Below are 18,076 nucleotides of genomic sequence, written 5' to 3'. Positions count from 1 at the left end.
TTAGTTTTCATAGCCTAATTGAATAAACTCTTCAGTCTAATTCCAGCATTTCAGGTGTGAGAGTTTAATACCTTTCTTTCACAGTAATTATAGTGAGCTGACATTTAAAACTTCAGCAGGCAGTTTTTTGTACAACACACACAGTAAACAATTAACGTATTATAATCAATTAAAGAATGAACACATAAATGAAGTAACTGTGGCCCAGTTACTTCATTTAGGCTGAAAAAAACATGGTGTAAATGACACCGTTCCAACTTGAATTTGAATGTTTGTTGCTTACGGACACATGGACGACACCACAGGAGCAGCATGGAGGCCTTCCATGTTTTTTTATCAGTTGTTTTTATACGTTTGAAGAAGTGGTCACCATTTACTTCAGTGGGATTGGATTAAGCTGCAACTCTGTTTCCCCCTGAGACTCCAGAGGTGTTCCCTTCACTCACCCCTCCATGGTGAGTAGGTAATGAGTGACTCTTCATTTCTCGGTGAACTATCCCTTCATGGCCTGCCACCAGTGGAAGTTATGGGATGTTTGGGACATGTCTTGATTTGAAACACACACTGAGCACTGAAACCTCCAGAACAGGAGGATTTAAAGTGTTACACTACATTGTTTTCAGCTAAGCTTCTTTATAAACTGCCAAACTACAGCATATTAAACTCCCCTCTTGCTCGCTGTGGGGTTTTGTGAGTGAAACCAAAGTGAATCTTCCGTCCCACAGAAAAACTCACCTCTGTTGTGATGTGCTGGAAATTTGCCGCGGCCTCCTTTTCCCCGCGCGAATGACGGCCGTCTTGTCCAATGGCGTCTCACCGCCGAGGCCGGCCCCCGCCCCCTTTTGGCCTCTCGGGAGCGCCCGGGCCAATCAGCGCTCGCCTCCGCGCGTTCAGCCATTTTGTAAGAAAATCAAGCAAGTGCGCCGCCCTGTCTTCTCCTCAGACCTGCAGTTTGTTTCTTGTGCAATGGACGGGTAAGTGCGAAAGAACCACACTTTACTCTCTAATTTTCCGCGCAAACCGACCCCGCGGAGACTCCTCCGCACGCTCGGGGCTCTTGTCGGTGTATCCCGACTCCACATGGCCGCTCGGTTTCAGAGTCTGACCGGGAAAGTTTACTCGAAATTGTTTTTTCCACGCAAACATGCAACAGTTAGCGGGGGCGCCAGCTAACTGGCTAACGTCGCTAAGCTAACAAATTTCGCGTCTGTCTCGCTTTGTGCGAGCGTCACCTGAAGAGAGTTTGGAAGTAAACGTGAATTCAACTTTCTAGTTTTATATACTTTTTTTCTTTTAAATACGTTATATTAGCATTGCGTCGTGAGCTAGCGCAGACTCGTATTAACGTTGGCTGTTGGCTAACTGCTCCTCGGTAAGTTGGTTACACGGGAACTAGCTAAAGCAACGTGTCTCATTTCCGCATTCATTTGTCTGCGGAGTTCCAGGGCCATGTTGAAGATGTCTGGCCCGAACAGTTCACGTTGATTCAGTCAGAGACTCCTGAACCAGGGCTAGGATTTACAATAGGGCATTGTTTCGTCTCGAGCGTGCCCTCCACCTGAAACTGACAGTAATCTTCACAGTACTCAGCCGAAAACAAAAAAAACGAGGCAATACTAGTTTCAGTTCACGACAGCGACTCGCAAATTTATCTCGTCGACATTTGTGCCACTGAAGTTTCACACTTTATTTTTCTATCCTCCACAGCCGCCTAGACGCTGACTTGTACCCTCTGGGATCCGGCTACGTCCCTGAAATCGAGTAAGTGTCTTGTTTATTTATTGCATGTTCTCCTACCTCGGTGAGGAGGTCGATTTCCTGTTGTTTGACCAGCATCACTTCTTTTGTTTCTCTGTCGATGTGTGGTACCACAGTTTATAATACTACAACTGTTTTGATCAGTGTCGCATATTATTGTTTGATTTCCTGTCTAACTGAAGAATGTTTTCTCTTCCACAGGAGTGTCCATGACATATCAGTTGGCACAAAGGTAGGCCATTTTCAGATAATCGTTGTTTGTTGTCACTGTCCCTCGTTTAATTTGCTATACTACATTTGATCCTTTGCTTACATTGATTTAATGGCGGCGTGAATTGTACAGATGTTTCCCATTCTAGTTAAATAGAACGTATAGAGACAAAAGGGTTTTTAGAATTAACAAGTGAGTGGAAATGGAAAGGAATAGAACCAACGTTGGGGACGTGGGACCCGTGCAGTTTGCAGGAACTTCCCCTATAATTACAGAAGTGCTGTGTAAAGCCATTGCTCAACATGTAATGAGTTTGTAGCTGCGGACGGGCTCTACTTAATTTATGCAATCGGTACACCGAGACTGTAAGAACTCGTCGGTCTGTGAAAATGCAGTTTTTGATCATTTTATTAGAATAGATTATCCGAGGTGGGGCTTTATGTTTTCCACCCCAGTCTCTGTTGAGTTATGTGATTGCTGGGGAAATGAAACTTCCTGTTTACTTTCTGTGTTCTTTAATAGTCCTTCTGGAATGTTAAGAAAGCATCTGAATTTGGTCAAAGTGCTTGATATTTATCCCCTCTTGTTTCTTGTCACAAGACCCCTCTACCAGCACGAATAAAACAAGTCAGCAGCAAAGTCTTGTCCAATGTTCAGTCAGTTCCACTTATGTAACTGTTGGAGAAGGAAATCAATTGTTTTGTCACTGCTGGCTGTTAGCTTGCATACCCCATTAAAAGAAACCTGTCCGAGTAGTAATCCTTGGTAACAGGGCCTATGGCAGCTATGCGTAGGTGGGGTAATTGATCTTGACTTAAAGCTGTAACCATCCTCCTGGGCAAAGGTCTTCACACTGTTTAAACAAGCCCTCTAATACATACACCCGTAAGAGGGACACACCCCACCCCCTCTAACTGATTTCGGTTTGGTCTGTTTTTCAACATGATCAACAAAGCACCATGTCACGGGTGCTTCTCAAGGGTTAGGATTTTCACTCCTGGTGTTTTTCTTTCATAAACTTTTCCTGTTTTTATGGATTTGATGTGCTGCGGTAAAGATGATGCAGAGTTATGGAGCTCTGCCACACTGGAATCTGTAATTATTCCATCTGGGCAGAGCGTCTGGCATTCCGCGGTCACATTCCAATCTTCCCCTCCAGCCCCCTGGTGAGGCACAGCGCCCTGCCCCCTCCACAGACTATCACACTGAGCAAACATGTCTCTACCTGTGCTCCCCTCCTCCTTTGTGCTTTTCCGGAGAGAGAACCACCCACCAACACCCCTGCAGGGGCAAAATAATGTTGCTTGCAGTCATAAGCACAAACAAATCATGTCAGATTCAGTTTCTGTACTCGATCCAAAGTTTTTTTCCCTCTTTGATGCAATGAAACCCAAGTGTGGTTTATGGAGCAAGGAAATCGCCCCAGGTCTTTTTTCCCTTTTAAAGGTCCTATATTGCAGGAAGTGATGAATCTTCAACACGTCCTTAACATTGTGCTGTCACATCCGCAACCTTGGAACTTAAACCACAAATATATCCTCTTATGGATATTAAAACTTCAAAATGAAACAAAGGAGATGTTTTAAATATGAGAGCTATTTAAGTTCAAGGGATCTCCATTGTCAGTAAAAGGAAGTTGCTTCAGCTCCAACCTGTGTGCCAGCAATGTGTCATCACCCCCTGAAGGTTACCATTATACTGTCAGTGATCTGCGCAAACAAAGGATATAACCAAGTCGATATACATTTAGTGGGTTGGTGTTGAAATGGGTTTGGCGCAGTGTTGAAGTCTACTAACAAACCATGTATTATTTCTCTTTTTCTTCCATTGACTTTGTAACTTTTTCCTTTGTGCTGCTCTGCACCATCAACCACTCACCCTCAGATGTATTCCTCAGTCAGTTGCAACACAGCGTTATGTTCTGTGTGTGACTTCTTCTTCTGCTTTGTAGGCTACAAGCTGCTTGGCTCTGTGGTTATTATTAGACTGAGGAAGCAGGGGGAGAGAGAGAGTCTCAACCAGAACAGTAACTACCAGTCTCCAGGAGGAAGTGTAGGAAAAACCCTGGAAGCTGGTCTGCTCTCGCTGTTCTTCCTGTTAGGAGTTGGTCTGCTGACTGATACTGTGACGCTGCCTGCCCATGTCCACTGGGTCAGGCTGGAGCCACTTCCTTCATTTCTCATGGCTTGCATCTGCTCCTCGCCCATTTATCAAGCGCAAATATTGTTTTTATATTTCTTCCCACCAAGTAGAACACACCACCCTGATCTAGACTACTATAATTAGATGAGAGATTGTAATAACAGTATGTTGACTGTAATATTCCTGTTGAGACAAGCCTCTTCTAGTTGCAGGCAATGCTTTCTAAACAACAATTCTTAGTCTTGTCGACAATACAGTCTGTTTGAAACCTAGTGATCTTAGCTCAGTGATTGTATTTCATGTTTGCATTCTATTTGCCAATATTTGTAAAATCCACAAATCTTAAAACAGTGAAAAGGCATTGGAATGTCGCTTGTTGCTTTAAAGTTCATGTGTTACGATAGCAGACCCTTTTGCGTGGGGCTCAGTGTGAGTCAGCCGAGTCAGCCAAACCATCTGGAAGTCAAAGGGTAGTTTATACTACTGCTTACAGTGCTGCATTCTCATAGCAACTATCTCAGTACCCCACACCCGCCTCTTTACCGTTCTCTCCAATTACTTCATTCCTGCCTTTTGTGAGTAGACTTTGTTGCTTGACTGGAAACCCCACCACAACCTTGCATATTTAAAGGCCAGGATTCACTAGGTGGAGAAGAATACTCACAAACCTGTATGACTGGTTGTAGTTAAAACACTGCAGGGCCCTTCAACTCCCAGAGAGTCCTCAGGGCTCCATATGTGTGTGTGCTGCCGCGTAACAATGCCCCTAGTCTCAGCCTGAACAGGACCATCATTGTAGAGTGCTGCAGAGCTTAGGCTGCTGAGCCACTTCTTGTGACTGCAATACTTCATCTCACACAACCACAAACACACGAGATGGCAAGAACAGCCCTGAAACAGCATTTTATATCTACTGAAGAGAGAGAGAGAAGCTGGACAAGGCTCATTCAGCAGACACTGAGCCAGTGTGAGCTGGGAGTATCTCTGTCTTGTTTTCCCATCCAGAGCGCTTCAGTTTGTTATTCCCCTTCCTATTGCTGAATTGAGAAGATGAGTTTAAATGACTGCAGCTGCTGACTCGTGTGCCCCGGGGCTGAATAGTAGCTGTTCCTCCTTGAGAGCGAGGTGCCAAATTACCCTGTTTTTTTTTACCAGAGTAAGATATGACATTCTTTAATTAGCTTGTACTGTTGGAGGATGAGATAGGGATATCTTAATATGATAGGAAGTGAAATATCCCTGCTGACAAGCTGGGCGACTGAATTCCTCATGGTGAGCAAGGTGGAGTTTTTCTCAAGCGCGTTTGCTAGATCCTCTTTTGGTTATCAGATTACTTCCTCTTTTATCACACAATGGCTCTGTAATATGAGAGCTGTACTCTCCACCTGTCAAGCTGTGCCCTCATTGTTGAGGCCTCTGAAGTAAACCATTGTTTTCTCTCCTTCTGCAGAGGGGATCCGACGAACTCTTTTCTTCCTGCATATCCAACGGACCCTATATCATGAACTCAGGTAGGGGGGGTTGCCAGGGAAGGGTGAATCCTTTTTTTACTGAATTGCTTGGCGTGTCTGTGTTGTTTGTGTTGCCATGACGATCAATCCATTATTCAAGAGGAACCAGAGCCTTCTGTTCCCTTCATGATTGTATCTGCCTCTTGTTTTCTCTTGCAGCCAATGGCAACGACAGCAAAAAATTCAAAGGTGACGTTCGCAGTCCTGGTGTTCCGTCACGTGTGGTCCATGTACGCAAGCTTCCCAATGACATAAACGAGGCAGAGGTTATTGGCCTGGGATTGCCCTTTGGGAAGGTCACCAATCTGCTGATGCTGAAAGGGAAGAACCAGGTAAGGAGAGATAAAGACAGGTCTGCTCACCAAACCTGTATAGTTGGCACTCCCTTTTTATTTTTTTTAGGTCTGAGGCAAGGGATTGGTTTTCTATCCGTTTTGTCCTGACCTGAAAATGACAACAATTACCCTTTTGTTACATCCTTGTGGTTTAGTGGAAAGAGAGACAATTCGTCTTTTATAGATATCCTGGAGGAAGACGGTTTATCCCTCCATTATGTTTTGTGTCATTTTACACAGTTCTATCTTTAACATTGCAGTTAATTTGAGTGGTTTACAGCAGATTTGCAAAATCAATAATGTTAAATGAACATTACTGCAAGGTGCTTTCTTAATGTATGCGATGGGAGAAATAGATTGAATGTGTTGCTGTGGTCCGTCCCTGCAGGCGTTCTTGGAACTGAACAGCGAAGAGTGTGCACAGACGATGGTGAGCTACTACTCCTCTGTCACTCCTGTCATCAGAAACCACCCCATCTACATGCAATATTCAACCCATAAGGAGCTCAAGACGGACAACTCTCCCAACCAAGTGGTAAGGACTGGTTGTCACACATGATTTTCATATTGGCTGTTTTGGCTCAAGGGTGTAAACAAGTTTAGTTAATGTACCATTAGTTCAAGTGTTTGTTGAATGCAGGAGATGTAAATGTAGTGTTCCTTTTGGCCTTTGGTGTCTAATTTATTCTTATGAACTTTGATCTTTTAAAATGCTCTAAACTGCACGGTCACGTCATATGTTATTTTGCAATGTAGACAAATTATTCTTGCTAATAATTACCGTAGTTAATTGTTAATGTCACCCACATGAAATAGTTCAACTGCATACATATCTCCATCCATGTTTAAGAATTCCTTTCACTTTTCTCCCTCAGCGTGCGCAGGCCGCTCTGCAGGCAGTCAATGCGCTGCACGGTGGTGGGATGGGAAGCATGGCCATTGCCACAGATGCAGCAGCTATGGGAGGAGCAGGGAGTCAAAGCCCTGTACTCAGAGTCATAGTGGAAAACCTCTTCTACCCCGTCACGTTGGATGTCCTACACCAGGTACAGGCAGATTTTGTAGTTTTATTACTGTGTAAATGTAGAAAAACTATAGGACGATCTCTGTCGTGGTTCCTATAACTGTAACACCTGTAGTTACTGGAAAATGTTTTTTTTTTCTGACAAAAAATTTAAAATTTTAAAAGAATCTCGACAGTGGAATTCCATGTGGACTTTGAGGAACATAACTTCACCACCACATCTCTCATTCCAGCACAAGGACAAGCAGCAACAATCATCAGTCAAAAAAATTAAAACATGTATTAAATAGTGTGGTTTGCCTGAAGGTCTCTGAAAAGTGACGTTAAATCGCACTTAATTTGTTTGACATATTTGTTGTTGTTCTATTTTAGTTATCTTAAAGTCTTTTAAAACATCTTTCTAAGTGGCGTAAAGTCATATATCTAACTTGGCTTCAGCTAAGGATACCACCTACTCACCTACTAAAAATATATTTTGATATTATACTGTTTTTGGATTTGCCCCTTTTCTCCTGTCATCATAATGTTACTGAGAAATAACGCCTGTGCCCCTCAGGTGCAGCATAAAAAATATGCAGTGGTAACAATGGAACTCTTGTTTAAACACTATGCAACCCCCTCCTCTCCCTAATCCTCAGGCAGAGCTATCATAAGTGTGTTAAAGAGACATTTCTAATCAGTCCGTATCCCCTCCCCAGATTTTCTCCAAGTTCGGTACAGTCCTGAAGATCATCACTTTCACTAAGAACAACCAGTTCCAGGCTCTGATCCAGTACGCCGATGGCATGACAGCTCAGCATGCTAAACTGGTAAGACAACTTGTGTCACGTCAGGATGTTTCCTTCTGAAGTTACCATGATGTCATTGTGTACGCTTTGCCATATTAAGTAGGATGAAGACTGGTTATGCTAAATGAATCAGGCTACACCAAAACATTGCAGTTACACTATTTCTTTAATAAAACAAATGAAAATACATTACATTAAGACTAATGTTACTACATTTGTCTCAGTCTCTGGATGGACAGAACATCTACAACGCCTGCTGTACCTTGAGAATTAGCTTCTCCAAGCTGACGAGCCTCAATGTCAAGTACAACAACGATAAGAGCAGGGACTACACTCGACCAGACCTCCCAAATGCAGATTCACAGCAATCTCTTGATCACCAGACCATGGCTGCCGCTGCATTTGGTAAGATTGGGATATGATTTCTGAAAGTTTTGGTTATTGTCCATAAACTCATGTACAAATACATCAGTTGTCTGTGAATGTGGTCATTAAGTTCACATTCAATGGAAAAGCTTTTGTTCTTATTTATCTTTTTTCCTCTTGTTCAAGCTGCACCAGGAATAATATCGGCCTCTCCCTATGGTGGAGCTCATGCCTTCCCCCCAGCCTTTGCCATCCAACAGGCTGGTCAGTACACACTTTCCTAATAAGGCCGAAATGCTTTCTCCAAATGTTTGCCTGCTATAAACAATATCTAAAGTACAATCAATTCATAGTGGTCAATATTTTGTTTCCTGTAGGTCTGTCAATGCCTGGTATTCCCAGTGCCCTGGCGTCCCTGGGTATGGGCCACGGTGGCATGGCAGCTGCGGCAGCGGCTGCCAGCCGGCTCGGCCTATCAGGCCTCACTGCCACTGGGGGACACAATGTCATGCTGGTCAGCAATCTGAACCCTGAGGTCAGTACACTAAACCTTGCTTAGCAGCTCTTCATCCTGCCTCCGTCGGCGCAGTGCAGAGAAACGTTAAAAAAACGCAGCCCTTTGTTTACACTATGATTCTTGGCCGCAATTCCATTTGTTCAAGAGAAACCAGTGTTTTATCGCCCGTCTCCCACCTCCCCCACCATGTGATTAGTTGGCCTGCCCTGACCACTGTTTTTTAATGAAAGGGGGGTGTCAAGTCAAAACCTCTTCTCTTTCAGGATCCTCTCTGTGTTTGACCAAACCTGCTGCATTTCTGACCTGCCACTTTGCTCACTATGAATTTAAAGTTTATTCAAAACACTAACTTCCTTTTTATTTTTGAACTTACCATTTCATATCTTCATTTTTGTCCATTAGTTGAAATCATTCCTGAGTTGTTGGAGAGACAATATTACTTTATTCCTTGTATTTTGTAAACACACACATGTCCATTATCTAGCGTAGTATGTAGAATGTATAAGTAGTCTGTCACACTCTTTACATTTAGTGTAGTTGTGTGGTCATTACATTTGACCTATACATTTTAGGAGTTTAAAGGATTACAATTGTTTTTTTTAGATTTGTATGTCAATATAATGTAATTTAAGAAAATTTAAACTAAAAAGCCTGTAACCTAAAAGTACATATTGTCTCTGCCTTTTTCTGTATTTCATTGTTAATCTTTTTTTCTCTTCTTTTTCTTCTAGTGTTCCCATAGTGACAATGCATTTTAATTTAGCCAGTTCTACTGTCTGAAGCACTACATTTCTTTGTGTATACTGACCTTGTTTTTACTTCCTTTTTTCTCTCTCTTCTTTCTCTGTCCCCCTCTCCCTCTGTTTTTTTTGTTTTAAAACACCCTCACCTCAACCCTTGCCAACTGACTGCACGCCCCATGACCAATTGTTCCCTCTGTCCTCCTCCCCTCTGCCACTCCTGTTAATACTACGACCACTCCTCCTCCCATCCATCCAACAATCTCGCTCCCTCATTCATCGTCCCCAATTTGGACACAAACCACAAATTGAAAACAAAAAACACAACATTGGCACCTCTCCGGTCCCCCCGATTTTGCCACCATCTGTCCTTCCACCACCTTCCATTTCTCCACCTCATCTCATCTATTCTCTCCCTCCTCCTCTCATGCTGTTTGAATCCTCTCCCCCTCTTGTCCTCTTTTCATTCTCTTCGTCCCTCATGCCTCTCCTTCCTCCATGGTACTGTGGCCTTCCTGTGGACCTCGCTGCCTGTGGCCTGCGGACATGTCCCGACTCCACTCCACTGTCCTCCACTCCGCTCCGTCTCTTTTCCCTGTCCCCTGTTCCCTCTCCCCCTTTGGCCCCCTGCCCCGCTGCTCCCCCTGCTGTCTCTAAAGAGCGTTACGCCACACTGCCTCTTTATTCTTTTCGGTACGTTATCATCCTTTCATCTCCTTTTTTTATTACTACTGTTACCTGGCAAGGTGGGCATGTCTTGTCTCATGTTGTTGGCTTTGTTATTTTTTTTAACCACTGATGGCTCGTCATCAGGCTACAGGGCTATGAAGGGTGGGGGTGTCTGTTTGTTTTGGGGGGTTTGTATGACCGGTTTTGGTTGATGTGGGTTTGTATAAGGGAAGTTAGGTGAGAACACCTCACAAAGCTGCAGCATTTCATTTTTGAACAGCCCTTGCTTACTCTCCACGGGCAGTTTTTCATATTCAAAGAGCTCAACCCTTCTATTTGAATATTGCTCCACAAAATAGAAACGTATAGACAATTTATTCTGAAATTAGGCAAAAAGCTTATCTAAATTCTAAACCATCGCCCTGCAGAAGTGGGGGGAAAAAAAGGCAACAATTTATTTACTTATTGCACCATCCAATTTGAGCCACTAAAATTCATTAAATTTAGTTTTTAAGACATTTTATTCTGTGGTTGCCTCGAGTCATTCAGTAAACAGATGAAATGCTGCCGCTCCTTTAGTGACTGTGAGTTGACATATTCTTCGGACTATGTCACCATATTACTCTTTTGCAGTTTGGCTCAGTTACTCTAATGTAGGTATGTGCATGCTCAGTTTATTCCTGCACGTCTCTATCAGGCCCTCAAGCTAATCAAGTAATCAACCTTTTCTTGAGTAGATAGATTTAACTGATCAGAAACACTCCTTGATTATTTTTTTGTTTTTTCGCCCTCTTCAGATCTTTAACTCCCCCTTCTAGAGCAGACGTGTTGGCTTAACATGGCATCCATGTAATTGTTATTTAAGCGGGGTTGTGTAGGCTTAGTTGTAAAATTTCCACACAGAATTGACCAGGAAATTAGCGACAATTACTTTTACATCATACATTGTTCATGTAGTAGCAGTATTATGAATGAGTCTGATTTGATGGTTTAAATGGTTTTTGTTGCTGTGATTGGTTGTGTGGCATTATGTTCAGTCTGTGTTGGTCCTTGTTGCACGTGGATTGTGACACCTTCCTCTTCCTCCTTAGGTGTGTATGGCGATGTGATGAGGGTGAAGATCCTGTTCAATAAAAAGGAGAATGCTCTGATCCAGATGTCTGATGGCACACAGGCCCAGCTAGGTAGCTACACCCCAGACCTGCAACACACGATTCACTTTCTTTGATCCAGCATTTTCTTTCATCTTGTTTTGGTTCTATCATGCATTGTTCTCAGTCTCAACTGAGCAAACAGTACAGGTCTTCCTTTGGTGAATGGCTAGTTCCCTGTTTCTTATTATGTACTTGTTTCACCATATCCGAGTATACTAAGTGTCCAGAAAATCTGAATGTAGAGAGGATAATGATGGAGTTTTGATTTAAAGTTGATAAAATTGGCCCCAGCAGACTCTTAAAATACGAATAACTAGAAGGACACTCGGAGAGCGCACACCTCCTCCAAGGCTGATTGGCCACTTGATCATCATATTGCATAAACATGTATTGAGACCAGATTAACATGTACCATTTACATAGGAGTGTTCTACAGACTGCTTATATTTCATATAGAATAATATCCATCCTCTTATGTAGAGGTAATAAACTGAGATATTAGAACTTTATACTAGTTTATTTATTTCAAAATGTATATCTCAATATGAAAGCGAAAACTGAAATTTATAGACACATCATACAAATATTGCAAAAGTTCTTAGCTCTAGTTCTGGCTAAACAACAGGTTCCCCTAAAACAACAGGTTTTGATGTACAAAATGCCTGTTTAAAACATTTCTGTGTTAGCAACAAATGAAAAAGGTTTGCAGTTGTGTTTGTGGTTTTTATTTTGTTTGTTATTAAGTGTTGTCTTTCCTATTGTTTTGTCAGCTATGAGCCACCTGAACGGCCAGCGGCTGCATGGCAGGGCCATGCGTGTGACGTTGTCAAAGCATACCACAGTGCAGCTGCCCAGAGAAGGCCACGAGGAACAGGGCCTCACAAAGGACTACAGCAACTCACCGCTGCACCGCTTCAAGAAGCCTGGCTCCAAAAATTACTCCAACATCTTCCCACCTTCTGCAACACTCCACCTCTCCAACATACCGTGAGTGCTGCGGCAGAAACCTAATTTCCACTCCCACTCTCAGCCATTGTGCTCTAAGCTTTTCCTTTGTAGTTTGGTGTCTTCCTTTTTTCTTCTATTTTTAGTGCTTGGGATTAAGTCGATGCAGCAGTATTCTCTATACATTCTACTCTAGAGGTGGATTTTTAGATGTAATCAGGCCTCTTGTGCACACCTGTACATTAAAAAAAAAAAAAAAAAATTTGAATGAGTAAAGGGAATTTAAACCCATGTAGATAATTCATATTGATTCTTTGTATTGTTTCCCCCCTGCTTTTAGGCCTTCAGTGGTGGAGGATGACCTCAGGAGACTGTTCGCCAGCTCAGGAGCCACAGTCAAAGCATTCAAGTTCTTTCAGTGAGTCTCTCACCAGTTGCACCCGGATTTAGGTCCCTAAAAGTATAGTCAAAAAATTTGTGACGCATTCGAACACTTAAAGAATGTTTTTTTCTTTTATTTAACAGAAAAGACCGCAAAATGGCCCTGATCCAGATGGGCTCAGTCGAGGAGGCAATCGAGTCCCTCATCGAGTTCCACAACCACGATCTTGGAGAGAACCATCACCTTCGAGTGTCCTTCTCCAAATCCACCATCTGAGTGCCTTTCCTTCCTCCCTCCAAATCTGTTGCCACTTGAACGCTACTTCTCTCAAGTTCGCCTTCAGTGGAAATAGCAACCATAACACATTTGTGGCTGTGTTTCTGTGTAGAGCGTTGCTCCCGTGACTGCAATTCTTAGTCATTCCACATAATTTATAGGTTTGGGCATCAGATTTGGTTATGTCTGCTTATTCATTCCAGTTCTTATTCCCAATTCCATACAGAAAAGACACCAAAACCCCAAAATATTGTATTTTGAATATAAATATTGATTAATAAGAATATTCCTTTCCTGCCATCCACAAATTAGTCGTCATTGATGTTGTATCATTTTAATTGGCTCTCACACATGACATTATTTTGCCAGGGCACCATTGTTACATTCCAGATTATGTTCTACCAAAGATAATTGTGATTCCTCATAGAATTTAAACAAGACTTCCCCCCATACCGTGAAATATCTGCAAAAAATCTCCTGTCCGTAATGATGATAACATTTAAATTTACAGGCAGGTATCAAGCTGCAACGAAAATGTAAAAATTTTGACTAGATCAGCAGATCCCTGGTGCCCAAACCTTGTAATCCATTTATTCCACCAATAAGTTCTAAGTGAGATCCTTCAAAAAGGGGCAACATTCTGCACTGAAACATATCTGAACTACATCTGCATTGAAAGTATATCGGGAGGTAAAGTTGAGGATGCTGATGAACTGTGGCGTTAGGTCATAAAAACACAAAGAAAAGACCCTCAACCACAGATTGTGGATGAATCGGATCAGACACACTTCAGCATTCCTTTTACTATCATAGTTTTGTCAGTATATCTATGTGTGTGCCTTTTTGAAATGCCACTTTGAATCTGTTTGGCCAGTCGGTGATGGGTTGAGACGAGGATTTTGTTTTTGGCTCACAGACCAGCAACTCATTTCCCAGTTTAACATTTTATTTTTATCTTCTCGTAACTACCCACATATTTTCTTTTGGGGGAACCATACCACTATCTGAAGTTGTCTTAATAAGAATAACATTGGTCTTGTGCCTTACTTTGCCCCAACCAGATTGCCTTAAGCATTGCTCTGGCTTTATTTGGAAAACATGTGGTTCTCAAAATGCCTTTTTTTTTTTTTTCTCCATGCCTATTGGGTGTGTACCAGCATTTGTAAAATGGGGGAAAGTGGCTTATTCATTCTGTTTCTTCTTATCTAAGGATTTGTATGCATATAGCCTCATCATATATATATATATGTAGAAACTATGAATGTAAGTCAGTTAGATGCCTAATATCCTTGCTAGCGGAAGTAGCTCTATTAGGTGTATTGTGGCAGGAGAGCAGCGGTATTCAGGCTTCCTGTCCTACAGTCCCCATTCACCTCCATTCAGTCCTCTGCAGGGACGGGGGTGGCCGGGGCCTCATTTAACCATATTATGTTCATTTGTATGTGGACGCATATATTCATTTATCTTTCTTTTTAATGTTAGCATTTACATGTGTATCAATTCTAAGCTTAACTGGTAACCTACATGTAGTGGCTGGGTTTGATCATTATCACAGTGCCTTGACTGCTTGAGTCTTAAATCAGAGGCTGAAACATTTTGTGGCCTGGTCAGTTGATTTTGTTGTTTACCTCTAATTCAACTGTGTGATCTTACCTGTCTGCATAGATGCCTTTATCCCATTATATTCAGGTAGCCGTACCTGTGAGAGGGCAGCTGGGAGGCATTTGTCAATTGATAGCAACAACGGTCTTGGACTGTGTCTACAAACCCAGTGTATTTCTCTAAATTCAGGATTAACAGGATTACAGGGTGAGCTAACCCTCACCCATCCCCTGTCTGTGTCCACTTACGCCACAGTCAGGTTCTCTAGTGCACTTTTCCTCAATGATAGGTCCAAGTTGGCACCGTCACGCTGAAGTCTTAAAACGTCACATTCCTGCGTGCCTCAAGCACCAGATATCACAGCCTGGACCACTGTAGTCTCGGACCAGATACAGACACGCTCTGTCTCTATTTTTGTAAAAGATTGTTATGCATGATTTAACAAAGCTTCATGTAGCTGCAAACGGTTATTGCTGTTAAGGACCAAAGTATCTTCTATCCCTGCTGTTTTTGTAGTGTTGTGATTTCTTAAAGGTTTTTTGTCACATTTCCGCTATTCCACAAAAAAAAGAACATCCAAGGCTTTGATTTTCCTTTTTTCTGTTTGTCAGAACACCTTGGACGAACGTCAGAGTTAAATGAGTTTTGGGTAACGATGTATACTGTACCCCTTTTGTTTGATTGACTTTACAAAGAACTTAATTTGGCTAGCGCTCGCTTTAGAATGGATCCTTAATTGATCCACAGTCCTAGCTGTGATGTTGACAGTGTAGATTATATGCCTTTCAGTTTTTGTTAAAGCTTTTATTTTCTCTCCTTTTTTTTTTATATGGGGGCGGGATGGGGTTATTGTATGAAAGCGGGATCGATGGTTGTATATATTCGTGTTTTTGTACCACAAAATCATTTGGATTATATCCACTTTACGTTCAAAACATGTATATTTTGATAAAACAATACAGACCTATTGAGCTCTCTGGAGCTGTAAAAACAACAAAAAAACTTTTGTAACACAAAGACATTAAACCTATCTGAACACACAGAAGTGTCTCTGTATGTGCCCCGCTCCCCTCCCCCCCTCGCGATTCTGTTCTTGTCTCTTGCATCTTCTGCTGCCTTCAATAAATCTTTAGTTTGTTCCCTCTTTCATCTGGCCTCATTTGGTTTCTGTCTCTTCCTCTCTGTCCTGTGGACCTGCTGCTCTGTATCGGTTAACATCTCGTGTAACATTTTCCACATTTCTCATCCTGTTGTACTACTGGTGATTTTTTTACATTTTTTTTTTACCTTTTACTTTATTTCCAACTTCTTACTCATCCCATCTGAAACCTGACTGACTGCTCACTGGGCTCAGCTCAATCCCGCTACAGTGATTTGATGAAACGGCTGCTGCGATGATGGCAGGGTGGGGAGTTAATTCGATATGCAACGCCGGATGCTCGCCATTCTCCATGATTCTGAATAATCCTCCTGTGCTCAGCTTTGACCTTTTCCAGTTTTTAGCAGATCCGGTCTTACTCTAAGAAGAGGAGAAGAGTTGCTGTGGAAACCAAGTCGCTGCAGCTTGTAAAATTAATAATTAAGAGAATTTCTGGCACCCATGGGCATCACCAAGTTTGTAAAGGAGGAGAAGCACATTGACAGACTAGTCGTACACCCCCTGAACCACCAGGGGGAGGTGTTGCTCTCTGGTGGTGCAAAAAGGCTGTTGAGCAGAGGTGACTTTACCTGCCACTCACAATGTCAGTAGTTAGTGGCTTAATCTCAAGTGTCTGCTCGGGCTTTCTGGCCTCGTTCCTTCTTTCTTTGGCTTACTCACAAAGCAGAGCAAAGGATTAACCTCGGATCTTCTCGACTTTTTGAAAGGGACGAATGAGAGAATCTAGTCCAGTGGTGTTTGCATTCGAAGCTGGATTTTCCCGTCTAATCCCAGTAGTTTGTGGAGTGTGGTCTTAAACACGAAGAGCTCTGCATTTATATGAATCGCACAGAAAGAGGCACTTGTTCTTCTTCTGTTCTTGCTTTGCATAAGGAGACATGCCTGAAGGTCACATTTAAAAACAGACACCAGACTGGAGATGTACACGAAAACTAAACATGAAAACTCAAATCTCTGCACAATGTTAAAAGATAACTCTTATTTTGATGTTGCCCCAGAGTCTTTAGTACATGTTGGTCTGTAAACATCTTCCCTGCCAGTAAGGAAATGACTCCATGGCAGCAGCCTGATGCTTTGAAGCTGCTTTGATACCTCGGACCCTTGTTTACTTGCAGCGTTTTAGAAATTCACTCTGCATCAGGACTAATTTAGAGCAGAGAGCGGACCAAACGGAAGCCTCCTCCTGGAATATGTTGAAATGCAAGGAGATTGCATAACTCAAAGAGAAAAGGATCCAAATATATATATATATATATATATCTTTTTAGTTAACAAAATTCCTGAATTTGTTGGCTCAAAAAATACGGTGCTTGAAAAATTCAGACAGATTAAATTCAATTAACTCAATCTGGGAGGTTTGTGTGGTAAGGGCAAACATTCATTTTCCCAAATTACCGATCCAAACGTTATTGGACTGCAGATCTGTGTGTACTCTGAGCTCCGTTACACCAGCCCACTGTCTCCAAATCTGTCTTTGTACTTGTAACTACTTCAGTGTGGTGTTTGTCTGACTGCACCCCACCCCCGTCTCCCATTTGTTTGTCGGATCCAGACCCATGGGGATGTTCCTGGCCTCATCCGGCGCTGACTAAATGCAACCATGTGGGGTGGTGATTCCCAACACATCTGGCAACATTTATTTACATCAGCACTGTGGTCTCTAATCAAGCAAATACTGGCAAACATCAAGGCCACACACACACACAAGTGGCAGCTGAGAGGGCGAGCACGTGGCTCAAGAGATTGGTCCTGTATGTGATTTATGACATGTTTAATGTCCACAGGAGACATAATCTCTGAAGGCAAAAATAAACGCTGGACGTCTGATGCAAGACTTAAACGTTGGCCGAATTCAAATGGATGCTTTGTTAGTCAACACTAAATCGTCTGATTTGTGGTTTAAGTTCTGGAGCTGGGAGATCATTCACATGTCTATAATTTATCTCTCTTCAGCAGAGTTAAACTGCAGAGCAATCACAGACTTAACCAGCTATAAATTCAAGGCTTTAAGACCCTTTTACAGAGCAGTGCATCCATACTTACTCACACTAATTTGGATTTAGGATCACTTAAGAGTCCCTCGTAGCAGAGTCCTCCCCATACTGTTTAGTCTGCAGAGCTTACATGAGATTTAGCCTCACGTTGAGAGTGACAGAGTCGAGGAGGAGAAGGCCTGGAGCGGGGGTGAAGGAGGTCTCAAATCTAGTGGCTCCCCCCTTTTAAAAAAAAAAAAAGCCACCAGGAACCTATCCACCTGTTTACATATGCACACCTCAGACAGACGTTGAATAATTCATCCAGAGAGGCTGACAACATGCAGCTGTATTTGGGTTATGGGGGGGGGTGCATGGGTTTGCCTCCCTACCTGAATTTAGCAGCCAAAAATTATAGGCATTACTTGGCAGGCAGAGCAGGGCAGAGTAAAACTAGGACAGTTTGCATAATGGATCCGGCCGAGAGGCACAATCAGATGTGAGAGATGGAGCCGCAGGAAGGT

General features: G+C 42.5%; 1 protein-coding gene across 3 annotated transcripts; it reads left to right on the top strand.

Moving 5' to 3' along the window:
* Nucleotides 1–887: 887 nt before the first annotated feature.
* ptbp1a (polypyrimidine tract binding protein 1a) lies at nt 888–15,460 on the top strand. 3 transcript variants are annotated; one of them, XM_069536366.1, is made up of 16 exons: nt 888–974; nt 1,708–1,761; nt 1,960–1,990; nt 5,562–5,622; nt 5,782–5,954; nt 6,346–6,492; nt 6,833–7,003; nt 7,680–7,790; nt 7,994–8,174; nt 8,322–8,399; nt 8,513–8,670; nt 10,052–10,085; nt 11,153–11,245; nt 11,986–12,202; nt 12,501–12,578; nt 12,686–15,460. In XM_069536366.1, exons 1-16 carry the CDS (start codon nt 967–969, stop codon nt 12,816–12,818), a joined length of 1,728 nt encoding a protein of 575 aa, XP_069392467.1. In that variant the 5' UTR covers nt 888–966; the 3' UTR covers nt 12,819–15,460. The 3 variants fall into 3 exon arrangements, with proteins under 3 accessions (XP_069392467.1, XP_069392468.1, XP_069392469.1); XM_069536367.1 differs by lacking the exon at nt 888–974 and adding an exon at nt 1,427–1,610; XM_069536368.1 differs by lacking the exon at nt 888–974 and adding an exon at nt 1,432–1,570.
* The last annotated feature ends 2,616 nt before the right edge of the window (nt 15,461–18,076 follow it).

The sequence above is a fragment of the Paralichthys olivaceus genome, chromosome 12 (assembly GCF_024713975.1).
Source record: "Paralichthys olivaceus isolate ysfri-2021 chromosome 12, ASM2471397v2, whole genome shotgun sequence".
In the NCBI taxonomy this organism is placed as follows: domain Eukaryota; kingdom Metazoa; phylum Chordata; class Actinopteri; order Pleuronectiformes; family Paralichthyidae; genus Paralichthys; species Paralichthys olivaceus.
Note: the sequence above shows the minus strand (reverse complement) of the source record. Positions and strands in the feature narration are given on the sequence as shown.